At 40.3% G+C, this 27,402-nt stretch overlaps 4 protein-coding genes and 1 long non-coding RNA gene across 6 annotated transcripts; 1 reads left to right on the plus strand and 4 right to left on the minus strand.

Annotated features, from left to right (window-relative positions):
* Nucleotides 1-1,829: 1,829 nt before the first annotated feature.
* On the minus strand, nt 1,830-4,278 carry LOC134040803 (homeobox protein Hox-A7-like). Its single transcript, XM_062486902.1, has 2 exons — nt 3,720-4,278; nt 1,830-2,979 (listed from the first exon to the last, which is right to left on the minus strand). The coding sequence occupies exons 1-2, from the start codon at nt 4,084-4,086 to the stop codon at nt 2,591-2,593; spliced, it is 756 nt and encodes a 251-aa protein (XP_062342886.1). The 5' UTR covers nt 4,087-4,278; the 3' UTR covers nt 1,830-2,590.
* LOC134040804 (uncharacterized) lies at nt 3,806-26,720 on the plus strand. 2 transcript variants are annotated; one of them, XR_009932922.1, is made up of 3 exons: nt 3,806-3,897; nt 24,548-24,660; nt 26,143-26,720. It is a non-coding gene; the product is annotated as an uncharacterized LOC134040804 (long non-coding RNA). The 2 variants fall into 2 exon arrangements; XR_009932921.1 differs by lacking the exon at nt 3,806-3,897 and adding an exon at nt 11,845-11,970.
* LOC134040801 (homeobox protein Hox-A9-like) lies at nt 7,262-12,152 on the minus strand. The gene is made up of 2 exons (XM_062486901.1): nt 8,631-12,152; nt 7,262-8,261 (listed from the first exon to the last, which is right to left on the minus strand). Exons 1-2 carry the CDS (start codon nt 9,187-9,189, stop codon nt 8,023-8,025), a joined length of 798 nt encoding a protein of 265 aa, XP_062342885.1. The 5' UTR covers nt 9,190-12,152; the 3' UTR covers nt 7,262-8,022.
* LOC134040800 (homeobox protein Hox-A10-like) lies at nt 13,471-15,496 on the minus strand. Its single transcript, XM_062486900.1, has 2 exons — nt 14,630-15,496; nt 13,471-13,893 (listed from the first exon to the last, which is right to left on the minus strand). The coding sequence occupies exons 1-2, from the start codon at nt 15,486-15,488 to the stop codon at nt 13,619-13,621; spliced, it is 1,134 nt and encodes a 377-aa protein (XP_062342884.1). The 5' UTR covers nt 15,489-15,496; the 3' UTR covers nt 13,471-13,618.
* Nucleotides 19,957-22,681, minus strand: LOC134040894 (homeobox protein Hox-A11a-like). The gene is made up of 2 exons (XM_062487052.1): nt 21,956-22,681; nt 19,957-21,160 (listed from the first exon to the last, which is right to left on the minus strand). The coding sequence occupies exons 1-2, from the start codon at nt 22,596-22,598 to the stop codon at nt 20,928-20,930; spliced, it is 876 nt and encodes a 291-aa protein (XP_062343036.1). The 5' UTR covers nt 22,599-22,681; the 3' UTR covers nt 19,957-20,927.
* Nucleotides 26,721-27,402: the final 682 nt, after the last annotated feature.

Below are 27,402 nucleotides of genomic sequence, written 5' to 3' on the forward strand. Positions count from 1 at the left end.
TGTGCTGGACTATCATTGTGACCAGCAGCATTTCATTGATTATAGCAAAGTTCCCTATTTTATAAGGCCATTATAGAGCTATAATCTAACTTAAGCAGGGATGAAACCAGAAGATCTGAAAATATCAAGGTGGCCTCAAAAACAGAAGATTCAACCTTCAACAAAGTGCTAACGTTGTTAATATTCCCCAAGTAACATGGAAGCGAAGGAAAGAGCCTTCCCCACAAGATGGCAGCAGTGGGCAGTATGTTAACAACAGCACAGCAATAACATAAGCAGCTGACAGTCCATCCTTTTCAAATAGTGACAAACAAGTAAACATAAAAGGTTATGCATAGAGCAAAAGGGAATTACCATAAACGAAAAAACAATAGGTCAGAAAAACAGTATATTAATAATATATTATAAGAAACCTGTAAATGTGACCTGTTTCACACATATTAGCCTAAGCCTACACCTAGCGCCAAACAAAATAAATAAGCTATCGTGTCACATGCTCTGTCAATTAATCACTACCAGACTGAAACGTTCAACGTACATTTTTTAATGTCCAAATTACTTTTCCTTGGCAAAGGCAGAGACATTACAGATTAATTTGGGAAGCGTTCATATTCTTACCGTGTCTGACGTGTCCCGGTCTCGTGGAGCGTGGATATGACACCGGGAGGAAACGCAGTTGCGGCCTGAGACCAACGTGGAAGATCCCAAGGCACTCCAGATGAATCTTTGTATGGATCCAAAAACTCGAAGGGCCAGCGCTACACGTGTGTTTAATCCGTTCATTTTGCCAATCCGTCAACAGAGGGGAGGGGTTCATGTGTCCAAACTGTACGGTCCCATGGCCAGAGGATCTTACTCTGATCCTGCAGAATTGCAGGGAAGTACTCAAAAGAAACGGTGAAAAATGAATCGACTAGGATATGAAACAGAAGCTCTGAAAGGGTTCGGTGGTAGACTGAGACAGTAAAATGAGAGCTGCTCTATTCCGGTAAAGGAAATTATATGTAAAAAGTTCATGTTCACGGCTCCTTGCCATGTGACGTGCTGCAACCAATGGAAAGCCACCGAACGTCGTAAAGTTGCATTGCTCTGTTGTAAATTTTCATAAACAACAACGGATTTATGACCCAGTGAGAGGAAGGGCGAGAGAGGGGGTGGGAGAGAAAGGGGCAGGTCACAGGCAGGCGCCATCTTACTGAGAGAAGGGTGAATGCAGTGAGTTCCACAGTCCCAGCCTGCCCAGTCTCATTCTCCCCAGCTGATTTATTTTGCATTTTAAACAAAGATAGCACGGATTTCGTCATATTACCACCCTAGTATCATATAGTCAATGCTTCAAAATGACATTTAACTGTTGTGCAATTGTTTGTACATTTGATGCTCTGTAGTTCTTTATAATATAGCATTATTCGAGGATAATTTAGCTGACTTCCATTTGGATCTATAGGCTGTCTCGAATATTCCCTGACATTCTAAAACTTTCTTTTTTTGTTGCTATTAATTTAGCAATTATGATTTTGGTGGCTGCTAAATTTCATATTTGTCTTATAGGGCCTATGACAAAATGTGCAACATCCTTCATTAGCCTATTATTAAGAACAATAGCTTACATATGCCAAGTGAAATAACAAGGTTCATAGTGCTTTAAACTTCAACAATATAACACTATTCTATCATTCAATTTGCACAAATATCAATACATTTGGAAAATAACCAGATGCTTTCCTGTGCCTGCCTCCACATTTCATGAAGACGACTTCACACTTGTTATTTTAAGTATAAAGAGTGCACAGAACACATTTGTGGATACATAAAAACGCAAACAAAAGTTTAAACTGTTAAAGCATTTATATGACAAAAGACAAGGAATGAAGAGCAAAACTAAAATAAAAACACAATACACAAACTTATCAGTTTCAAACCTCTACAAAAACTGCAGAGCTTAAGATATTTGCTTTGAGGCTTAGGAAATCTGAGGTAGACTGCCCATTGCTGACTTAACATCATGCAAACGTTTCTAGAAAAGACTATGGTCCCAAACACTTGACAATGGTATAATTATGAACACAAAACAGCAGCTCCATGTTGACGTTCAGCTATTTAACAGGCCCATTTGCCTCCAGTGTGTTTAGCATAAGGCACTTCTACGCATCCATTTATTTTCCTTTGATACACGGGAAAAAAACATGCGAAAAAGTTCCATTAGTGTATGTTGAATAGTCTACAAAACTGTTAAAAGTAGACATAAATGTAATAAGACCATTAACCAAATTCTTCCTAGCCTGTATGCCGGTAGGTCTCTGTGAAGGAATGTTTATTCGATGTCAACTGCTTTCCAGCGAATGTAATTTTTGAAAATGCTAGTTGGTTATGTCTCTCTTTAAATTCAATGAACAAATTGAGTTATACAGCTTAATAGGTAGTATTCGTTCCATTTGATGTGCAGAACAGCCAACTGCATAACAGCATTATTGGCTTATTTTGTTTTGTTATACGAAAGCCTTTAAATGTTAAGCCTGCTTGTCATTTCTCATCATTAATATATTTGGCGAACAAAGTGCTATCATTCAGAGTAGAGAGAGAAAAATATTTATGAAGTGTTTGTTTCATCAAGGGCCTCTATTTTCTCATCTCCTTTCTTAACAGTGGACTCTGTTTTCATGTCGGCGGACGGGGATACTCCTGTGATGATTGCATCTGCTTTGGACTGTTCTTCGGTTACTGGATCCCCATCAATGTCCACGTTTCCGCCTTCACCAGTGACACCTGAGGTCGAAGACTGGTCGTCCTTGTGATCCTTCTTCCACTTCATCCTGCGGTTCTGAAACCAAATTTTGATCTGTCTCTCTGTCAGACAGAGAGCGTGTGATATCTCCACGCGCCTCCTGCGGGTCAGGTATCGGTTGAAGTGAAACTCCTTCTCCAGCTCCAGTGTCTGATACCGGGAATACGTCTGCCGGCCGCGTTTTCTATTTTGGTCTGTGAAATACAGAGTTTCGTTCACCGTGCATTCTGATCTACAAGGATTATTTTAAAAATACTAATATACAGGTGTTGTATTATCGAAATGTAAATAAAACATTTAAAATAGATTCTTGTCTATTTGAAATTATTTTGTAATCTTCAATTAAACAATAATAATAATTCATTTTCCATTCATGTGTATTCCTCCTCCAGCTTGGATGGGAGTTTGTTCACTACATGCTTTTCCAATTAATTAATTCTGCTAGTAGGCTAATAGCCCAAGCATACCCAAGCTGTTAAGTATTTTTAATAAAAAACTAGCTGTTTTAAACATCTAGCCTATGAAAACATGTCTGCCAGCACAGACAAATCTTACACAGAGCTTTAAGTAAAAATAAAGAGTAAACATTTGCCTCTGCATGTCTCACCACATACAACTAAAGAGGGACTTAAGCCCAATACCACAGATTTACAGTTTCTAAAGGTTTGGGCTATATTACAGCCACAAAGGGTCAAAGAAGCTAGCAGTGTAACAAGATTGTTAGAGCCCCCCCCCCCCTCCCCCCTACGGCAAGGTTTCTGCGCAGTGAACATTACAGAGCGAAGGGCTAATGAATTTACGACCACAGAACTCATTACTTTCGCAATAAAGGTTTTACGATTTTTTCCATGCTATCTCTATGGGTTCACGGAATTAAATGAACCATTAAAGCTCGGTACAAGTATCCAAGGTTTTGTAAATGCGTTGACCATACCTGATGTTCTCATCCATGGGTACATCCGGTAGTGTTTGTCCGCCGGTGAGGGTAGGGGCGCCGGTCTAGACTGGACACGGCTGTCGCCAAACAGACTGCTCTGGTCGAAGGAGCTGTTGTGAAGAACGTCCACGTCCGGTCCCTGGCCATAACCGGGGGTGAACATTGGGTGACTTGGGTATGTGGCATTATTGACGTTGTAAACTCCGGACAGTGACGGTGGATAGGCAAAGGCTACAGCATTGCGAACCAATGCATGTTCCTCTACATTGGGTCTATGAGCGCCAGAACCTTGATCTGCATTTGGAAAGAAAGAACCGCTCCCCACATATTTTCTAAAAAGACCATCCACATAATAAGAGCTCATTTTTTTCCCTGTGATTTGTTGGCCCAGAATCTTCAGTGTCGTTTTTACGAGGTAGTGTGATATATGACAGCAATACACCCTAGATTTACACCGAACCCCATTTCCCTTGGACTAAAGAACGTATCCACGTGATATAGCCCTGTGATCACTGTAGCCAATCAGCGCGCTGGTCGAGATTTCATTATGAGACAGACTGCACATATACACGGTGTATTCTCTCTCTCTCTCTCTCTCTCTCTCTCTCTCTCTCTCTCTCTCTCTCTCTCTCTCTCTCTCTCTCTCTCTCATACACACACTCGCACACTTTCTCTCTTTGGACATCATGGAAAATGCTCAACAAAATATTTAAGCCAATAGACAGGTATGACAGGTATGACAATGTAAAAGCATATTAAAAGTCTGCTTCATGTTCCCGTTTTATCAGTGTTTTAAACATGCCACTCTGGATAATCTAACATAAATTTGGGATTTCACAAAACTATTGCCTACAGTGTTATCTAAATATCATGGCATTAGCACTGTCTTTTCTGGTGCAAAACATTAAAATGATGCCGTGCCGACCAGTTTGGTATAGCCTATTAATCAGTGTTCATGCAAGAGATATGTTAAACAGATATTAAAGAGATCCTCAATATAGACCTATCCTAGCCTATATTAACTATTTTGAGTAACAAATTGTGGCAAAATATAATCACAGTCATTCATATTTTATTTGACCAGTCTCAGCAAAACGGATTAGACATAAAAACGCAAGACCTTGTTTTGTCTGAAAATGTTTAGTAGGCAACATAAGTTAGTGGCTGAAACAACAATAAACAAAAAATGTCTTCTTGTTTATGACTATGTCGATGTTTGTTTTTGTCAACACTAGACAATTTCATAAGCAAGAACTATGTTAGAAAGTCTGGCTTTTTGACTTTAAAATTCGTAATTATTGCCAATAATACAACTGTTACAGGTATTTGTTGCGCACGGCAATGGGCTAGGTATCTACTAATGATACAAAAGCAAGCTTTTTGCATAACCTGTATGTCCAAGTCAACAAAAATAAATAGCCCATATATTTTAAATCTATCCAACAGTAGCATACAATGTGCACAATAACAGGCAGAACATGATATGCTGTGTGAATTCTACTGGAATTAGTATAATTTTTCTTCTTCATTTAAAATAAGGCTACAAAAATATTGGAGAGCTTATAACACAAATTAGTATCCCACTTGTAATTTGGGAAATTACAAAATTGCCCCATTTGTAATTGGGATAATTTTAACTTAAGGTAACACACTTGTTCGGAGAACAAGAGATCTATTATGATATTTAATAACTAGTGTAAAACCAAAGCATGAAATCACTTGTTGGACTTTTACATGTCAATGCCCTTTCCAGGTTAAGAAGGGATGGTCCTAGGCTGGAGGCCATTTTTTGTTGCATTATGGAACATTAGCGCCATCCTCCGGGAAATGGAAGAACTGTTTAAGGTGCAATGCGCATGCATATTTTCTCTGCTGCAATCACACCCACTAACCCTGAGACAAAAAAAATGAAAAGAAAAAGGTGAAAACGCTCGATGGTAAATTACGTATCTGGGGGCAAAACGCACGTGGCTGCATCAGATCTATCGAGGAGAATCAACAATTTAGTATAAAGTGAAAACAAATCGTCAAAATAATGTTTTTTGCTTAATTGCTCTTTTTCATTCGCGATCTATAACAAGAGGCTTCTAGAGAAACTGATTGAGACAGTTTCCCAGGCCATGTACAAACAAAGGGTGGATCGAGATGACCATGAGTCCTGCGCGTAACCGTCGGGGATACTCCAATAAAACTGATCATTTCCGTTTGCCTTTTGTCCTATACCACAGTCCCACAGAAAGAGAAAAACAAATGGGTGCCGAGTTCTGGAAACGGCCTAATTGTGTCTGGACGGCCATAAAGCCATTAAAAGTGGAATGCCAGACAGTATAGCAGACCAGGCGTTTTATTGCTCTGTCTCTGGCCAAGCCTTTGAAGTTTTGGTCCATCTGCGTCCAGCGCGTCACAACACCAATATGGCCCGATAAAAGTTATGTTCTTCTCCTAGCTTATCATCTATTACTTATTTCATGTACCGAAAATGTGGCATCCATCTAATAAAACAGTGGAGTTTCTGTCCCTGATAATACGATTTTACAATTCCAAAGTGCAGTTGGATTTGTGATTAGCATGAACAGGTCTTTGGTTTTCAAGATATTAACATAATACGTCTTGTATGCATATCCTATAAAAATACACGAGGGAACCCCGCCATATAGACTGAAACTATTGAATGGAAAAGAATAGAAAAGTCCAAGATCCAATCATTGGGTGGGTTCTTTCAATTAAGGCAATACTTTGACCTCTACTTTCCATTTGTCAAAGGAAAAAAAGATGGCGGCCAAGACAAACGTCAATGAAGTGACTGGAGTGGTAGTGTCATGACTTGGCTTGTCATAGCTGAACAAAAATACATTTGCAACATTATTTCAGTCTTCAGCTGTCGTAGCTCTCAACATCTTTCTTGTGTTGTGTCCTCTCGCCTTGCAGCGCTTTGCACCCCATAAACGGTTATAGCGGTAATTGTCTTTTATGGCTGTATACAGCTAACAACATCCTATGCCAAGACGCGCAGCCTAGCAAAGTGCGCCGCGCAGGGCCTGCCTATTTGCCCGGAATCTCGACACATTTAAAAGAGCCAAGCACACACCCACACGCGCACGCATACAGACTATCACAACCGTGGACTAGACTATCTAGGCCAACACAAGCAACTCACCAGCAATTGTGTGTGTTTGTGCAAGTGCGTGTTTGTGTGTGTTTTCACGTTTTTGGGCAACACCAAGTGTGCTCACATCCTTAAATGAATGAAAACTAAAGCTTATAGAAATTAAGGCGGCAGACACTCTTCGCAATAAAACTCCTTATAAAATATTTTATGTGTTGTTTTTTGTCTAGCGTGTAGACCAAAACAAGCCTAACCTTGGTCATTTAGAAAATAAATGTAAGTAAATAGGGAATTTAGCCAAGGATGTTTTGTGGGCCTATTCTTTAAAAGTAGGCTACTGCGTTATGCTTTTAATTCTTCCTTAAAGTCAAGCTACTGCGTACATTAGAATGTTAATTACATTTTAAGAATGCAACATGGATGCCTTTGCAGATATAATTTGTTTTATTCAATAAATAAATTACAAATTACATTTGTGAACAACATCTGAACGGTCGCCAGACCATGAGGTATTCATTACCTACATAACAGTGTATTTCTTTTTCTCTCTAGCACTAACAAACTGTCATTTTAAAATGTTACTCCCTGAAATTCAGACATAATTCAGAATCACTCTGAAGCATTCTATCGCCTCACAACGAAAATTGCAGTTAGTTGAGAGACGTCTAGGTAGTCAAAACTAGGATATCATTGTTAAACAGCTTCTACCAATAATATTATTATGCATTTCAAAAAGCGTTTGAGGCTCATGCACCCATTTAAAATTATATAATTACGTTAGTCTACAGTCTATGTTAAAATACAACGTATCAGTAATTGGACTAACAATGAAGAGAAAACGACTACAAACGTAATAACATAAAAAACTCAGTTGAACCTGAATAACACACTAACACAGAATGCACAACGAACACCCAAACGAGCACAGAGATCAGGCCTATTACACATCTTACACATTGGCCCTCGGAGCCGAGGTATTATTTAATATTAAACAAAAACAAGTCAACACTGTCAATTGTGCAATATAAAGGTAGTTGCATCAAACCGACGAGTAAAGCCGGACATGCTTACACGACAAATAATAGCTTCTGTTAGGCTAAAACAATAAGACAGTAGGCTTAAAAACAGGCCAGAGTAGATGTTTCTCAAAAATCCTCATATAATATTTACGTTCTGATTTAATTATCCATTCAGTCAATCATCTTTTGGTCCGTCTTTATTGAATTTCTTCATCTTCATTCTACGATTTTGAAACCATATTTTAACCTGTCTCTCGGTGAGGTTTAGCTGCCTCGCGACCTCGTACCTACGGTCCCGCGTTAGGTACGTATTAAAGAGGAACTCTTTCTCCAACTCGAGGATCTGATGCTTGGTGTACGGGCAGCGTTTTTTTCTTGAGGCGCTCGCGTGCAGCCAGTTGGACACGGGGTTATCTGGAAAAAGGGGGTGCGAGACCAGTGTGAGGCTGGTGTTGCTGACCCAAACATCAAAACACATGACGCCAAAGTGTTGAGTCTGATATAAAACACTTTCCTATTTTGGGTGGAAAGAATAGCTGGACTATGGTCGACATCAGCTATAACAAGCCCACACCGCTGCAAACGTGTTTAGATCTGAAACCTACAGTGTCTTGTTATTAGAACGGCGACAGAAACACAGCCTATTAACAAGTCCATATAAATCACTGGCACGCTTGGTATTGCATGTTTTTCTAAAGTGTAACCCCTTCACAACCCACACATGTAAAGGCTACCTTCATCCCACAGCTTTACAGAAGTATCAAAAGATGGAGCAGCACTTACTTGGATCGAGGGCCGGTTTTTCCTCGCTCTCTCCGTTCTGATCGGCGGTATGGCCCGACAACGTATCCTTGTCCAATGGGGATGCCGTCGCCACAGTCCCGTTCGCGAAATCAGAGAGCAGCAGTGCTGTGTGTGAGCTAGGCAGCGCGCCATCCCCTCTTGCGCCCAGACTCTCTGGTTTGATTCCGTAGTGATGGGTTGTCGGTAATCCGGTCAGGGGCAAAGAGCCAGACATCGGCTCCAGTAGCCACGACTGCATGTAGCGACCATCCTGGTCCCCAGTGGCCGGGCCTTGGGGGTGACCGTAAGGGTGGTGATAGACAGAGGACACGGCGCCTGGAAACTGGGCCGGTACATGGCTCCAAGATGGGCTGAATACAGGGGCTTTCGTCGAGAAGGTGCAGGGCCCATGTTCGGTGAGGTCGTTAAGGGAGGTGGGTTGTCGAGGGTGCTGAAGCCCCCCGTGACCGGTGGAATATCTGGGAGCGGAAAGCTCCTCGCTCTCGGGCAGAATGAGGGAGTCAACGTAGTAACTAGTAAGCGTTCCGGATGTCGACATGGCAAAAATACTTTCACATAAACGCAAACATGCACAGATACATACAAAAACAAGCGCACACACACCACACACACATACACATGCGGTAACCCACCCTCACAAAATTACAATCTGAAGAAATCAAGCACCAACTTGGCCCCTCAAAGAACTACAGTCTAGTACTAGTTGAAACGCAAGCTACCATTCGATTGGGTAACGCGCGCACGTGATCATAAAGGCTGAACAATAAAGGATAAATCAATCCTTTTGACCATTAAATGCTCTCGGGTCTGTGTCCTAAAATGTAATAACGTCTAGTTTTTAAAGTAAAGAATTATTATTGTTTAAGACTTGCATAGATAGACAATTAAAAGGGATAGTGTTTGCTGGTTCAAAAGAGAATATTGGAAATTATGTCCCAAACAGAATAGGTGTTTGAATCACAATATAGATATAAAAACGATATAAAACATATACTTAGAAAGCTAATTTTAACAAGGCATTTTATAGGGACCATCAGCCAAAGACATTAACAGAAACCACACAGGGGTTCTATTTAGAAGGAATACGGCAGCCATATTGGACGACACGAATGAAACATAATAACATAAACGTGCACAGGCCTACTTTCTGAAGTTTCACCACGTATACCATATTATTAAGGAATGCAACCCAAAAACAGATAACCATGTTGCATGCTACTCGTTTAAGCAGCTGTGACAAGATGCCTCTTACATTTTCATATTTTAAAAACATATTTTAGTACTACGAAGAAACAGGCATACAGTAGCCTATAGCCAAAACAAAGACCCATAGCATACCACAGAAAGAGACATTTACGCAATAATCTTGGTGGAAAATTTCAAATCTTTGTTTTTTGTGTTTGCTTCTAAGCTTATGCACAACTTCACGTCCTCTTTGCAACCGTCTTACCATGGTAGCATAAGCTACACAATAACTAAATGGTAGTAAAAAATATATATATTTTGATCTTGTCAGTTAGACTATAACATATCGTACATAACGTATCCTGTAGCCTATATCCAAGTGTTTTAAAACGTTATAAACATTTATATGCAAATCAATCAACGTATAAATAAAGACAAAAACAATTAAAAAAATGTATTTGTACGAAGTTTGCCTATTTATCTTGCAAACAATAGCCTTGATAAAATCGACTATTATAATTGAAATTATAGTAGTACAAAGTTTTTCAGATATGCAGCCGAACATGAATGAAAACAAAAATGATCTAAATATGGGGGAAATTACGCACAATGCCAAATTACCTAAATCTATAGGGTAGGCTATATTAATTTGTATTTGTATGCTACTGTTATACAATTACTATTACACAACTATTACACTTATGCAAGCTAAACTAAACTGAAAAGGTTAATCGTTGTCTATACAATCAGTCACTGATCTTTTTAATCAATGTTTTAAGCAAAGCGTAGGCCTCCTTTAAATTAGAAATACTACGTTTGGCGTGTGGCTGTATTCAATTAGAATTAAGCATAACAAGAAATATTAAAATAGTTTGAATAAAATTGTAGGCCCTACCTTGGCCAACCTATGTGTTTCACCAAGCACATTAACCCAATATGTGTATAGTCATATCGTTAAGATACTATATGAATACGTTATCATTTTCTATCATATCTTTATTATTATTATTAGAGACAGCGCCTTCAAACAGTGCATGAAATAAAATAAAATTGCGTAGGCTATCCTAAATTGTGTGTTAGGTCTATAGCCTATAGGGCCTACATACGCTTAGTTTTGAAAATGTTTATCAAAATATGAGTGCAAATATAGGCTTATGCGTTTGTATTACACCTCAAGCAAAATGCAATGCACTCTTGCAATTGACCAATGCAAAGTTCAGGCTACAGCAACGGGATTTGGGGTGTGGATTTCAAATGCGACGAAAGCAGCAACGGGATGGATTACTAAAATTATAGGCCCTAATCATTGAAGGGAAATTAAAGAGTAGAGCTCCGTTATGTTTCACAAAACTTAGGCCAAACAAACAACAACACAAAAACTAAATTAAGAGCAGGGCGATGGCTGCACGCAGAAATTGTTCTATTTATTGCCATCAAATTAACTAAAAGCTGGGCCAACACCTTAAATGGCCACAGGCAATTCAGGGATAAGTAATCCACTTCATTTTTGAAAGATGCAAACATGTGAATAACTAAGTGACCATGTTGTGCAATAACCTTCAACCACAGTTTAAAAAAAACATACAACATATAAAAAGGTTCAATATTTTAGGTGTGCTTTCACATTTTTGGACAATTATTGTGAATTTAAAGAGATTGTGAGGATTTGCGCACTAAAGCAGTGCACAAACAGCTTCAAAGGAAAAAGAAAGACACAGGGCAATGGCTCTCAGGCAGTAAACCAAATCAGGGTGTTTTTAACACGGACACAGTTTACCACAGGGGCTATTGACTTCTTTTGCCCGCAGATAACAGCCTGTCTGGTGGATCTAAATATCGCCATAAAGCCCTTCCCCTCTATTGTGTTGCCTCTCTATTGCGCAGCGGAAGCATCCGGTTCTATTGCCCACCGGCGCGCCACTGAGGTCGCTGTTGTCCACTCAACTTCCCCTTCCCCTCAACTGCATTGGTCGTAACCGAGGCCTTGTCTGACGTCTTCGTCACGAGTGACAGAAAACATGCTAGCCTCACGCTAGTTCCAAGTCCAACCCGCAAAATGTTACCATATACCAAGATTAATGTTAGACCCAGGCATACCATGGCTCAACAACTACAAGTCGAACAATGTGAAAATGTAAGTCGGGAAATATTAAGACAGATGAACTGCAGCAAGTCAGTCTTGGCAGGTTAAGCAAATGTAATATATCCTATACTTTCAACAGCTATAGGCTTAATTCATATTTTGTTGCAACGAATCCGAACCAAGTATGTTCTACATTTGGTTGAATGATGTTTAGATGCATTTCACTGGGGCAATTAAGACAGTTTTATGTTGCAGAGTTTTAAAATGGATCCCAACAACATGAAACTACCTAAACCACTCGACAGTCGGATATAACAGCCAATTCATAACACCACGTTCTCGTCGGACTTCGGGTTGATTTTGACAGCAGTGTTTTCGAAATTGAATGTGGTAAATAACCCAAGTGATCCAAACATATATTTCCACGTTCAATTACTAATGTTTTCACCAGAGCATCGTTTTAAAAATTGTTAGACACAAATTCACAGCCATAAGGACATATTCACTCACCATTTATTCGACGAGTTTGTTCCACTATAATTCCAGAGGAGCAGATATTAGGCTACTATCCGTGCAAGTCCAATTTCTAGCACTGCCTCCTCTCCGTCTTAACGGCTCTCACACGACTGAATCTTTGTGGGGAGCGAGAATCGTCATATAGCCTAGAAGCGAGTAATAAAACTTTACAAAAGCCGAGCTACATGCAGGGCTTCGGCCTAGACAAGTTATGGTCTTGGCAACGTCTAAATTGTTTCCGAAAGCTGTTCCACCACTCCTTAAAACAGTTCTGTTTGTGTACAAAAAAATCAAGCCAATCTACAACCCGAAGAACCCCCCCTATAAATAGGCCTACATTGCTTTAGAAATCACCAGTATATTGTTTGGCCACCAATAGAGGTAGCCTATGTTATAAGTTATTGCCTATAATATAAAGTAAAGACTTCAAACTATAAATAGGAACCGATAATAATCTACCACTCAGCAAATGTGAATTGATAATTTATTACGCGGTACACAGAATGATCCTTATATTTACAGAATAGCGTACTTTACACAACAATAAACTCGTGATAGACTGATAATGTAGCCTCTAATTCCCCCAGTTTGCCCAAAAACATAAAACTATTCAACATGAAGGAGCAATTCTGTAATGTAGGCTACATGTAGGCTATCCCTAATGATCACATAATTTGTATAGACTACGTCTAGCCTTTTAGTGAACATTTAGAGAATAGATCAGACGTATTCCATGCCGTCATTGTTTTGTGTGGTCAACACATTGTAAAATAGGGGAGAAGGCTTCGGAATCGTTTTGGTGCATGCTATCAATTCAGAGAATGATCACAAATATATGGAATATATTTGGAAAGACCAAATACATGTAGGCCTACTTTTATAGTTAAATATATAGGCCATCAATAGAATAGAATCTAACCAGACTACTGCTTTTTGCCCAAATTCCATCCTTTAGACTTACTTATACACGACCCCTATCCAAACGGGCGACATAAACACAACTGAATCAATAAAATAATGTACACCATACACAGCAACAGAACAGCATTCACGTTTTATCAGTAACGTACATAGGACGATGCACAAACGAGGCGTGTCTATTAGGCCTGGAGACGTGCCTCCTAACACTTGCAAATGTAGTAACTAACTCATTCAGGGGAAGTCAAATTCTATATTTACGTCATCATGAAAAAACAAAATTAGACGTGAGTTCCCGAATCCGGTTTTCCCGTGTCATTTTCTTCAATTTCATTCTGCGGTTCTGGAACCATATTTTGACCTGTCTGTCAGTCAGGTGCACGCTCCTACTGATCTCTAGGCGACGCTCGCGAGTCAGGTACATGTTGAAGAGGAACTCCTTCTCGAGCTCCAAAGTCTGGTGCTTGGTGTAAGGACAACGTTTCTTCCGGCCGCTTTTTGCTGTCAGCCAGTTGGCTGTGTTTTCACTTTTTGTGTCTCCTAAAAAATGGTAGATACAAGCTTTTAGGTTAGAGCTATAACAATGGGCTCAGCCTGTGTGTGTGTGTGTGTGTGTGTGTGTGTGTGTGTGTGCGCACGCGCGTACATTAAACGATAGGCCTCTCCAAGCAAACTTACTTTGCTTGAACTTGAGAACGTTTACATTAACACAAGTGAGAAGACAAAAAGTATAAAAACTTTAAACACCTAAGGGATAATATGACTGTTGTATGGCAGGTATAGTGATGTTATTTTTTGTCTAAAAGGAATACAGCTATATGTTTAGACCTATTAGGCTACGTATTATATCATAACTACGATTAACGTTATTATTGTAAACTGCACACAAAAGATAACAAAAATAACACATCAAATCAATGAATCAAAATTTATAGTCTAAACAAATGATTTCTTATCAAGTAAAACTTTATCGTTGTTGCTCCAGTACAAGTTTTTCAGATCTTTTATTTTCTATTTTCACACGTGCTCAAACAGTTGTGTTGCGCATATCTGAACACAAGAATTAGTAATCCTTTAAATAGGCAATATAGAACCTTCGTCTTACTGTTTAGAGAAGCCACGATTTAGACAGCCACGTCATTTTCACTGATCCTAAAGACCATAAAAACCTCAGAACTACACTGACAGACCGACCCTCTTTTATCCGTCGCCATACCTGCCTTACATACATAAAAAACGTCTGAGGCTGACCAAACCTTTTATGGTCTTCACTTACCGTCAATGGTCCTCCTTGGTCGTTCTCTGTCCACCTCCTCTGGTTCTTCAGGAGACGAAGATTCTGCATCAGAGGACGCTCGTGCTTCCTCGTCTCCTGGTGGAGCATGAGCCAGGAGGGGCACGTTTTCCGAGGAGACGATCTCCTCGGTGTTTCTCTTCTCGTGCGCCGTGGCTAGGTCAGAGGACGTCGGAGGTGGTGGGGTGTGGTAGCGAGTCGGGGCAGGGGGGTGTAGGCCAAAGTGAGAATGGGAAGGGTTCGACTGGGGGCCGTGGTAAAGTTTATGAGAATGTGCATGTGTCTGAGACAAGCGGAAGTAGCCCGGAACAGGCACTGTACCCCTGCCTCCTCCGTCCGCGACTGTGCACGAGCCCGAAATTGAACCAGCTGTGGTTAGCCTAGAGTACGTGAGGTCTTCGGCGGTCGAGCTTTTCTGGCACTTCCGCGGTTCGTAGAGGCAGTATGCACTCTCTTCTTTAATGTTCTGAGAGAACGAGCAGGGTGCAACCTGGGGACCCACAGTCTGTTCCTGGTCCATTCGGCACGACCTCTGCGCATCCATCCACATCTCCATTCCTGACATGTATGCGCCTGACGCGGACATCATATTTTGGGGACCCACCTCGTTCCGTTTGACTATACCTGGGTAGTATCCACAACTCTGTAGTCCGTAAGGCACCTCTGTGGTGGTGTTATGGGGCACACATACACCGCTCACTGGATAGTGCCCCACTCCGCCGTCTGTCCGGGTACTGATAAGAGAGTCCACTAAGAATGCATTTCCTGCCGGGCTGTCCGAACATGCCATTATTGTAGTGTATTTTGGCGAAGGGAGAAGATAGCCCTTTCTGGCTGACATTTCTTGTGCAAAACATGCTGGATATGATTAGAGATACCCCCCTCTCCACCGGGAAGACTCTTTAACCAATAGGAACTCTTGGAGACGGTCAGTCCCTCCCATTCCATAAGCTACGTAGCAGCCGGGACCATATCTGTCATGTGGCTAAGGCAGAGAAAGACAGCCATGCAATCAGTGTGTTTCTCTCACCTCAGTTTAATGCACGGCCATAAGGGGCGAGGCCGTCTGTTGAATACTCGAAAATAAAAACGTGTGTACACTACCGTGTCCGTAAAAAGGAAGTAAACTATCTTGTACACAACATAGGCTATTATGGCGCTTCTTTATTTGGTTTAAAAATACTTAGGCGCACACAAGTATACTCCAAAATATAGCCCATACATTTCCATGTGGTTTTATCCATTCATCCATTCGAATTGAGAAATGTAGCAACTGTTGAAAAGTGGAAGCAACTGCAAAAGTAGGATTGTATGGTAGGCTACACAACAAAGGTTAAGACAAAATAATATATCCTAGTATTATGTAATCTGTAAGGCCGTAGTTTGTTAAACTGATAGTCATTTTAAAACGCTAAGATGTCTACATTTGAAGGATGAATTTGCAAAAAAAATCATTTTAAGTGGTAGATGCTTTAACTGCAGATAAGTCTGCGTGTTTGGACTAAAGGGATAGGTGCAAAGAGCAGTCCTCAGGTGCAGATAAATTGCAGACTCAGTAAAGTCAAGGATGTACCTGTATATCGTTTGAAGCTGGAACTAGTGAAACAATCGTTTACCTATTTAAATGTAGCAGTTAAATTAGGTATTCCATAACAAATCACTATACTATCAAAATAAATCATGCCACATTGCAATGCAGGCCATGTATAAACATTAACAAGCTCGTCAATACATTCACCATCAATAAAATGATCTGCTCGTTAAAAAAAAACGTTTCTTAACGTTAGTGAATCTGCACATTGAATTAAGTAATTAGCTACTCCTTGCTAAAGGAACAAATGAAGTGGTATGTCAGTGTATTGACAATAATAAAATATTGTAAAGGTGGTGGCAATCTACCTCATAATAAAACGGCATATTATAAAGCCGCCATAGCTGTCATTGTGCACGTAGTTTAATAGCCAGGTATTAATTGTGTTGGCGTCTGCTTCCTTCAATTGCTGTAGGCTACTTAAAGAAAAAAAAGAACTCTGTAAATAAAAGTAACCAAATTAGCCAAGTTAAAGGCTAATTGAAAAAAGATTTCGAGAGTGTAGGTTAGCTACTAGTAATTGGTGGCCAAGCACCTCTAATTCATTTGAATTCCGTAGTTCGTCAACTTTAGACATCGCCTTTACGTTTTTTCTTAAATAGCCTCATCATTTGAGAAGAGCTCTAGACAAATAAATCATACTAAATGAACTACCGTTTTGTACATTAGGCTACAAATTAAGATATGTATATATTTTGTCTATGTATATAATTTATATTGTTGTGGAAGTGGAACCAACTTGTTTCGTTCATCCTGTGTCCTTTTTGGAGTATTGAGCCATAATAAACTATCCCTCCATTTTGTAGTGTTCATGGCCATGTGTTGTAGCTCCAGGTTGAAGTTAAACACGGCCAGCTTTGCCATTACCAGGCCCAGGTGGCTTGGGGCCCTCCGGGTTTGCTTCCACCCTATGGTGTCTGTCTAAGACGAATTTGAAGTAACATTTATAAATTGGGGTTTAAAACGTCACATGCTAATTCAGGATTTAGTTTTGAAACCATATTGGCCGGGTTTCCCAGATTTGTTAAGAAGCTCTTAACGCTATGAGCTTCTTAGGAGCGTTCTAAGAGCGTTCCAGAGCGTTCTTAGAACGCTTCTTAACGAATCTGGGAAACCCTGCCATTGTTAGCAATGTATTGTGGATGGAGAATGTGTCTTGCAGTGAAACTGACAAACGTTTTATTGCAAACTTACAAATAACAAGCATTTGACATATTTATGAGTGAAATAGACACAAAGCTGGCGCTAATTAATCAATTATGAGAGTGAAGAGATTTTAGGGGGGAAAACGAGCTATATTTGCGCCTCTTTGAAAACTATTGAGGCGTCGCAAGATCAAAAACAATGTAAGGACAGCTAGACAAACGTACAAAAACTACAATAAAACGAATTAAATTAACTTGAACTTAAGATAAAGTTAGACTTAAGCTGCAAGTTGGAAAAATCAGCAACTCATATCGTGTTGACGTTAATTCATCATGTGCATATGCATGACACTGCTATCAGCACACTGTTGATGTGCGGCCTATCTATTACATATTGTGTTACCGTTATTAATTGTAGCTATTAAATCTTAATTTTCACAGCTGCCCGACTATAGTTTCCCCCTTAACAGTTTACTCTGACCAGTGGCTTTGATCAAGCCCAATAGTGGCAGAGAAGGCCGTTTGAAACGGATCATGTTCGTCGCGAGTGCAGTTATATGAACAATAATGCGGCGTTTTATTACATCCAGCGGAAGCATTTATTTTTCACGAGAGACAAAGGATTCAGAAAGTGAGTCTACGCACATGCAAGGCCAGGGTACCCCGCCCCCCACGCCTTAGAGGGACACCCAATATCTCCCCTTCTCATTTTCTCTACAGTCAGGACGGAAAGGGGAACACGTATCTGGCTATCACTACCAAATCTTGGTCTAGCAGCTACTATTTTATCGTTTTGGCACGAAGAGAGAATGATGTATTTTGGAAGGACACCAAACACAGTTCCTGTGGATTCCAAAATAAATGGCTTCAAACGAGACTATAGGGCCGGTTAACTAAGTTGTGTTGTCCAAAGGCGTTTTAAACGATTAATTAAAACGATTGAGCTAATAATACATTTTGCATTCAACATCCGTTGCTTAGTGCTTAGAAATTGAAACGTAAATTGCTCACACAGGATATTAACCCTGACCTTAAGCACTAGGCTAAAGAAAGGGTGTTTACTTATGCAGTATGCCTCGTACCATGTACAGCATAGCCTACCTTATGCTAAATTTTCCAGTTCAGCAAAATGTAGTAGCACATTGCAGCATAAAGATTTGTTTCTTATTCAGGCCATCAGAAACGACCTACCTTATTGGCCAGTGGCCTGTTCTTAAATGCTGAACATTGACTTAATTTTCAAAACAGTCGTGTTACCACCATGGAAGCAAAAGGACCAAAGACAATGGTGCGTGTTTAAACAAGAAGTGAACATTTCCGTCAAGTGGATGAAAAAGTGTAGGTATTGTGGCAATCTAAGATTTACCTGCATGCGTGTTTAATTTGAGACTCTCGAAGAAGGCTGTGGTGGGTTCTTGTCAGCATAAACGAAAATATCCACGGCCATGACATTGGTCTCAGCAGCGCCGCCCGGTGGTACAACAGTCCATTTTCCAGCTCAGCCATTGCCACTACATTGATTCAAAGTAGGACAAACCTAGAAGGGAGAAAAGCACTCAAAAAGTGAAGTCGAGGTGGTTGGCGAGCAAAGGCTTTCCCTATCCGTCCTCTCCCTATCGTCGCTCTCGCCTTCTTGGTAACACAGTTAATAACCTTGGGTCTCAGACGGTTTATTGCACTGCACTCCAATTGTACAAATGCTTCAGACTCTCAGACAGGTTTTATTGCCGCGTTGCTGCGGCAACGGGGAAGATGTCCCGTAATTAGGGACGGAATTCCAACGCGCCGTAAAGGATGCGCGAGGCAAGGCCGGATATGGCAAAGAGGAGCAACCATAAACTTCAGCCTCTCTCCCTGCCTTTATGGCCCTTTTGACTGTCATATATGAACGCCAATGCGCTGCAGCAGGCGCTCATAAACAGAGCGATGATAACAGCAAATATGGCGAATCTCGCTTGAGAGACTGTTGTGAAAACAGTGTCCTGAATCCAATCCTTAAATGACAACTCACAAGTTTACCAACAAGCACGTGGTCAGCACCCAGCACCATTTTACGCTCAATGTTATGCACACAAAATATAGAAGTTCAAAGGCAATGACTGGACTCATACAATAGTAGGTTCGGATAATACACAGTTTCAAATAACCATGTCTATGATGCAGTAATTGCCCAATAATCAACCCAACAAATAACATGGACTTAGAAAAGTCTTCTGAAAACTACAAACATTCTATTAACACTTTTTTAGATCTTAAGATGCTAAGAAGCCAAAAAAAATTAGTAAAAGTGTTTGTATTGTATGGTTGAATATATTGCTATAGGCCTACGTAAGATCCTTTGGCTTCTATATGATGTTGCATTCGCCACCTCAATTAGAATGCGTTTGTCCCTATTACAAGCACACAATCTACCCCATTGATAAACTTTATTTTCCTGTCTTATTTAAACACCAACAATCGTTGCATATATTTGTGCGTAATATTGCAATAGAAAGAGAAGCGTGCGTAAAACCCCCATTGCTATAACATTTCTGAAAACCAGAATAACCAGACACAAAAATTAATTCCTTCCAGAATATTTTCATTTTTAATTTCGAAATATAGGATAATACACAATAATGTTGGTCATACCAAGCAGTTGATACCTGACATTACATTTCAAAAGGATTTTCTCCATTACATGACTGCAGTAAAGAACAATGTATTTTTTTTATGAAACCGTATGTCGGAAGACTACGGCCCTATATTGCGTATTTAAGTGTGCCACAGAGTGCGACAATGCAACCCACGGCAATGCTGAACAAGCTTAGGCCTTATATCTGGTGTGGGCTGTTGTCAACGTCTGTTCGGTATCCGTATACCACAAATTCTAATTAGATGTGTGCGTGATCAGATAGACACATTAAAAACTACAATGTGTTGTGTGAGGAAAATGGGGTTAACATGGGCTGGGGTCATACTAAATAAACATGGTATCCCAATAGCCATAGTTTTACACATGAGTAAACAATGGCCACAAAATAAATAACCTAACAAATAGAGACAATGTCTGCGCAGAGTCATTAGGCATATTTGGTCATAGGCTACCAAAGTCCGTAACCAAAAGTGTTAACTTGTAGGCCTACGACATCACACGAGTAAACCAACCAGGTTGAGAGTCCTAAGATTCAATAACAGAAAATTAAAATCAAGAGTTACTTTGATTACAAAAACGCAAGGTCAGTGCATAGACTGATTAGGTTGTCCGCGTGAAAAGAAAATTAACAAAGAGACTGTGCGCTCTAATAATATTAGAATATGTCTGAACAAAATAAAATTGTCTTTGTGACGACAGAAGGACTCCTAAACAAAGTCTTATGAGAAATAAATGTTCATACTATGTCTTCATGTTGATTTGAAACAAGTTTCAAATCAGGAGAGTAAATTGTCCTCGAACTTGAAATTAACCGTTGAGCGCAGTTGTTGCTGTTGTGGTCACTGTCGTTTTGTTGCAGCCATACGTCTGAGGAAAAGACACAGCAGTCAAGTCTGTACGCAATGAATCCTATAGCAGAGGATTCGTGGTGTAATACTGTAATCTGTCTCTGTTTAATTTCTTTTCCTTCATTCTTCGGTTCTGAAACCAGATTTTTACTTGACGGTCGGTGAGGTTCAACATACGAGAGAGCTGCAGCCGTTTTTCCTTGTTAATGTACACACTGAAAAAGAACTCTCTCTCCAGTTCTCTTATTTGATATTTAGAATAAGGACATCTTTTCTTACGGGTCCTTTGTCCATCTGGGGGTGGGAGAAACAGAGAATATACAGGTCACAGGAACAATAAACAATTCAGAAGATCCATGACTGTTACATGTACTTTTGGGGTAGGATTCACAGCTAAATTACACAGTGGTCAAATTAACACATACCAGAACTCTATGTCTCAATTTACATATGTCACAATTAGACATCTTACAAACAATTCAAATAAAGTTGTGACATTGTACAGCTAAATTAACAATGCTTGAATATATCCGTTTTAAGCATGAATAATTTTTGGCAGGGTACACATTTTTTTGTATTTGCCAAATCAAATCAACATCCATAATAAGATAAACCATTTAGCTCAACGGTTATTTTTGATACCGTGATATGAATACAAATAGACTACATAACGATCTAGCTACAGGCTGGTTTTAGCCGAAGTGCTATCCTAACCCCTAAACCAGAGCCACCACCCTCATTACACCCAAGTGCTCTTTTAACGCAAAGAAACCGTGAAACTAGCTAGTAGTCTACATTTATGACACACAAGACGAATAGAAGACAGTATCACGATAAATTAATGGTAATACATTATATGTGGTTATTGAAAATGTTTGAGAGCGTTAAAAAAATACTGGTCCAATGTTTTTCATGGCCAATTTCAATTCCAAGCACGTGATCTTGTAGTTTATAACAAAGTTTTGTTGGGGAAATCTACAGGCCCTCTATAAACCTTATATGCTTATAAAACAGCATATAAAAATTTTAACAGCAGCGCGCTAGATTGCAAACTTTCTCTCATAACCAAGGCGCTGACTTAATACGTACTGCTGCTGCTCGATTTCTCCTCATTGTTGCCGGAAGACTCTGGGCTGCTTGTCTCCTCGCGCGGCTCTTTCGCCTCTGTGTCCCGGCATGATGGCGCGTGCTCCGGTGCAGAGCTTGCCGCCTTGGTGACCGTTTTGTCCCCTGAGTAGTCGTTCGCCGAATGGTTTTCTGATGGATTTCCATATGCCGTCTCGAAAAACTGGTCAAACGCTTGAGGCAGCACCCCGTTCCTCCCAACATTACCGTAGAAATTGGATGCGGATCCCGAGCCTGAGTGATGGTGGTGGTACGCGGCAGCGGCAGCAGGGTTGTTTTTGGCGAACATTTCCCCCACGGTAGTCTGTGCCGACAGACAATCTCTGTGCACCATGTCCTCTGTGGGGGGATAGCATTGGGGCAGATTTCCCCTGTGCGCCCATTTACTGGACGCATCAATGGCAGCATAGTCCCTGAACGTCACCTCTCTCACGGGCTGAACTTGCGGCAGGTTAGAGGAGTAGGAGTACGTCATGGGGCGAGTAGAAGGGGTCTGGGACAAAAATGAGGGGAGAGTGGAAAAATCTGCCCCCGCCGACACATAGTAGGTACAACTAGGTAAATACATGTTCGATCCGACGGGGACCCTCTCGTCAAAATCCATCATTCCTTCACTCGATACTGTTCTATCTGGGATTCGCCTCTATAGCCGCCCTTAACATGGCTCTGGAGCGCCGTGGCTCGTGCCTCTTTGAAGCAGGTCCCGCTAGGCAGAAATTTTGAGACGTAAGCTGACGTGGAGAGCCATCACCATCCATTCCAGGGAGGCGTGGGTCACGTGACAAGGGCAGAAATTGACAGATTTTGTGTGTGTGTGTGTGTGTGAGGGGAGAGGGTGTTGCATGTGGAGTAATTCGTGCATGTGTGCGTGTGTGTGTGTGAGTGAGTGAGAGAGAGAGAGAGAGAGAGAGAGAGAGAGAGAGAGAGAGAGAGAGAGAGAGAGAATTTGAGTGACTAGACTTACAGCTAGTTGTCCTAAAGCTTGACATTGGTGGTTTATCGTCATCTCGTTCTAAAATGAAAGCCTTTGCTTGCAGCAAGTCAGAGAAAAAAAATAGCTAATTGTAATGGTTTTTAGAATGTACGCAAACCACGAATTGCAATCGAGGTTTTGTGTTATTTTGTACAGAAGTCATTTTCCCAAGTTAAGAAATATTATCAAGACAAATTGCTTTGCTAGTGTCATAACGAGATTTTTTTTTTTCTGGCATTCATTAATTTACAACATGAAATTTGCCTCTGCCCAACATTTGGCGATGACGGTCATGTAGAAGTAACGCTTGACGTTTGAGCATGAATGCAATCAGGTGTTGAAGCTGGCGGCAAATGACATAGGCCGAGGTTGCAGGCAAATAGGCTTTTCGCCATGCAGACACTAACTATTTTATCGTGGTTGTGTCTTCAAATTCAAACATCATTAGGCTACATAGCATCTAGAAAAATATAATGTTTTGCAAAAAGTTTTAAAAAAAGGTTGTCAATATTATGCAGCTTGGTTTACGACAGCAATACTGACATGCCTATGCGATCAATAGTATTTTCAGACGGAACCCATGAGATATCTGAATATTTCAACAGAAATAAATTGATTAGGACTAGTAGTTGATAGGGTAGTGGTTGCCGGAGTATTTAGTTGACCACAATGCATGTCGTGTTGGTGCCGAGGGCCTACATGAAAGTAATTCTGTTTTTTGGGCCTTGTATGTCCAATGTCCATTTAAAATGAAATTGTACATTATTTATTGAGACCTTCAAAATGCTTTGGGGTGCTATTTCAACGCAAACATTACATTTCTGTTTTTATATAGGCTATGAACTAAAGTGAAAGAAAGAGAACAAAGGTGAAGCGTATTTTAACTTAAAATGCGCTTAAATAAAACGAACTTTCCCTTCACATATCAATTTTCAATTGTATTTGAACTCCTAATCACTTAATGGGATGCCCCCTGATCTATGACGTAGCTTAAAGAATAGTCCGTATTATCCATTTTGCATGCAATGGCCTAGTTTGTGATTATAATATGTGAAGAAAAAAAATCCTTCGCTATGCAATAAGCTATTTCCAAAACACCCCAGTGAGCCACAGTGCATGTTTGGAGTGGCTGGAACCTGAGGCTAATGTGCTTTGAGAGACCCTGAGAACGGATTAGGACCGCAGGGACACCCCCGGCCCCACCGTACGTTACCTAAATCCACCCGACATACACATGGGGCTCCAGGACGTGGCGGGAAGGCATGTGTAACGTGACCCTGAACTATCACATTTACTAAGAAACGATAATGAGCTAAACCCCTGCTGCACGAATATTCTTGGGTCATTCGTCGCCACGTTGATGGTCTTATTTGAATACATTGTGGGGACACAAACAAACCAGTGCCTGTGCAACCACACGCTCCGCCTCTTCGTCAATCCTGACAAATTCTACGACTTTTGCTGGAGCTTTTAATGTGTAATTGAGCACAGGGTGCCCACGAAAACCAAAGCCAGCTCCTCACAGACCTTAGTTTTTATAGCTCCTACAGAATCTACTGCGCCTTTTTTTCCTTCTCGGCCAGACACCACAAAACTGACCAGGCGTGATAGGAAGTCGCCACCTACACCGGCTCAAAGTCATGAAGCCGAAGCTGCACAGAGACATAAAAATAAGGATTCAAACCTCAACAGAAAGGTAAGAATTGTACATCCTTGCAACCAGTTCGTAAACGATTAGCAAACTTGACAAAACTTAAAAGCATAGGCTACGTTTGTTACAAGTAGCCTACTTTAGTAAAAAAAATTAGCCTATACATTCTTTTCATATAGGCCTAGCAGGATCAGTTCCAAAACACATATGATTCATGTGCACTTATGATCTCTTAAGTTCTACTGGAGTTTCGTTGGTAAAACACGACACGACATCTCTGCGTAAAAGCCCACCACGCTGAAGCTTTGTCTATGCGGTCGACTTCAAGTTCGGGGGAGGGAGTTGGGCCACCGCCTGCAGCGTAGGGCCTTACTGAAGGGTCTAAAGACGCCATTTAAGGGAACAGTACACCCTGAATGGTGCAAACTCAATTTACTCAACAGCATGCAGGAATTTTGGGCAGATGAAAAGAGATCCATGGAGTTTAAGAATCAAAACAAGACCTTGGTTGAAAATGAATTGTAAGAATGAACAGAAATACGATCTTTGATTTGGCTATAGATTATTTTAATGGTCTGTATAGCTTTCAGCGTTTAGTTATTGTTAATAGGATTACTTTACAGACTCATTCAATGTTAAGCAGATACGGATATTTAAGGTTCCAACTAATTTAATAAAAATGACAATGGAAGAAGACGCTAGAACATGTCATTTCGGCCAAATTATCAATATTTTGCCTTTCTAAAGGAAAAATGCGAATTTGACCGATACGGCAAAGGCCTACACGAAGTAGGCCTATAGAACGGTAAAGTGCAAATTGTGAGCTACCTAAGATTAAAGCGATATAAATGGTAGGCTACAATTTAGTGAAGCTTCATATTGGGTCTTCGGCAGTCCAAGTAAATTAAAAGCCTAAATATTAGGCCAACACATAGGGCATCTGGATTTACAATAAAAATGGATATATTTTCGAGAGGAAATCAATGCCCTGTTACTTTATTTAGCAAATTCTTCTTAAAATTCTTAAAATAACATGTCCGAAGAATTAGACTATAAAACGTTTAACCACTTAAAGCAATAGAATGTCAAAATACCGTTGATGTTGGTCTACTCAAGATGTGTAAAAGCTACAGAAGTGAACACATCAATGCAAGGCTGTTAAAATCACTCAATGACACACAACCTCAAAACAAAGGAATTCGACTATTATTTTCAATTGATCTTAAGTCAAGAAATAGTGTTAGCCTAAGTATTGCGCCTGTATTATATGTATATGTTATGCTCACTTAAAAAATGTTTTTGAACTTGAATGATGTGCGATTTTGGCTGTCTGTAGACGGTTAACATTGTTATAGGCTACCGATATGAGCTTTGAGATGAATACTAGCTTCCAAACTGAAAGGCTACCTATACATACACATGAAAAAGTCCCCCACACCTACTGTAATTCTAATTAACACACATGAATACCTACACCAGGAGGCGTGAACTTGTTTAAACCATTAAGAACTGTTAATTTATCCACAGGTGACAGAAATGTGGGCCGAGGGCGATGGTGACGACATGGCGGCCAAAGCGAGACCACACAACGACGACCGACGCAAAGAGAACTCAACTCCATGGTCAATAAAAGGAAGTGGCATTGCAAACTCTCTGATCAAATCAAAACGTTGATATCACTATTGGATTGCGAACTTTCAAAATAAATTAAAGGCGACAGGACCTAATGTAACTGGACGGACGCATTGACGGAAGAGGCCTATACAGATGATCTTTTTTTTAAATGTTGATCTCAGACTGAAGATCAATGTTCCGTTGTGGTAATGGTAATATGGTAATTCGATTATCAATTCTGCACATGTAGGCTATGTAGAATATTATTCTGCAAAGGCAATTAATAAACTATTTGTAATATCACCCAATTTAAATGTTTAGTATAATCTACCCATGTACTTTGAGCATGACCTGAAGTTTTGGAATAGTTTAAGCAATATGCTATTTCTTTTGGATATCCGAACCATTCCATGTTGGTCCACAGGATTATTTGAATGTCTCTCTACGGGAGTCATGGTCGAGGTATCCAGAAATAAACTTCCTTGCAATGACTGTTGTGTTTCAGAAATGCCGTAATGCCGTAGTGCTTGTCATAAGACATGAACATTTAGTCATTGTGTCGCAAATGGGCCTACTTTTAAATTCCTTATTCATTCTGGTATACAATTGTAAAACTAGAATAGCCTAATCTGGGAGCTTAATCCCAGTGGTGCAGTTATAGGGCTAATCACCATCAGTATTAGCCGTTGTTGCGGTCTATTCTAGTTGAGTTATTTTAGTCGAGACTGAATAAAGTAAGCGTTCATTTTCCACGAGGAAACAGTATTTTTCGGGTTCAAGATAATTTGAAAAAAACTTTCTCAGAAGTAGGCCTAACAGACGTAATTTACTTCGAAATTTCATGAGATATCTCCATATCCTAAAGAAATATCTAGCCTACTCAAAAATGGATCACAAGAGGCCTACTCACAATTTGTTGTTGCAGTCGTCGATTTGGAAATTCAATTTAGCCTATAGGCTAGCCGCCATTTATCCTTCGCCTACTTTAAATAAAGGAATTCATTCCTTTATTCATCATTTTATTTACTTGTAAATAGGCAATGAGACGTTGTATAGCCTATCACGATATGTATATGTGGGAGTCAGATGGCTGAGCGGTGAGGGAGTCGGGCTAGTAATCTTAAGGTTGCCAGTTCGATACCCAGCCGTGCCAAATGACGTTGTGTCCTTGGG

This window comes from Osmerus eperlanus, chromosome 20 (assembly GCF_963692335.1).
Source record: "Osmerus eperlanus chromosome 20, fOsmEpe2.1, whole genome shotgun sequence".
In the NCBI taxonomy this organism is placed as follows: domain Eukaryota; kingdom Metazoa; phylum Chordata; class Actinopteri; order Osmeriformes; family Osmeridae; genus Osmerus; species Osmerus eperlanus.

Excerpts from the sequence above, each read along its gene's own strand:
- LOC134040894 (XM_062487052.1), bottom strand. The coding sequence starts at position 22,598 with ATGATGGATTTTGACGAGAGGGTCCCCGTCGGATCGAACATGTATTTA. Across the intron at positions 21,161-21,955 it reads GGAGAAATCGAGCAGCAGCA|ATGGACAAAGGACCCGTAAG; the intron begins GTACGTATTAAG and ends TCCCACCCCCAG.
- LOC134040801 (XM_062486901.1), bottom strand. The coding sequence starts at position 9,189 with ATGTCGACATCCGGAACGCTTACTAGTTACTACGTTGACTCCCTCATT. Across the intron at positions 8,262-8,630 it reads AAAACCGGCCCTCGATCCAA|ATAACCCCGTGTCCAACTGG; the intron begins GTAAGTGCTGCT and ends CCCTTTTTCCAG.
- LOC134040800 (XM_062486900.1), bottom strand. The coding sequence starts at position 15,488 with ATGTCAGCCAGAAAGGGCTATCTTCTCCCTTCGCCAAAATACACTACA. Across the intron at positions 13,894-14,629 it reads ACCAAGGAGGACCATTGACG|GAGACACAAAAAGTGAAAAC; the intron begins GTAAGTGAAGAC and ends ACCATTTTTTAG.
- LOC134040803 (XM_062486902.1), bottom strand. The coding sequence starts at position 4,086 with ATGAGCTCTTATTATGTGGATGGTCTTTTTAGAAAATATGTGGGGAGC. Across the intron at positions 2,980-3,719 it reads CCCATGGATGAGAACATCAG|ACCAAAATAGAAAACGCGGC; the intron begins GTATGGTCAACG and ends TGTATTTCACAG.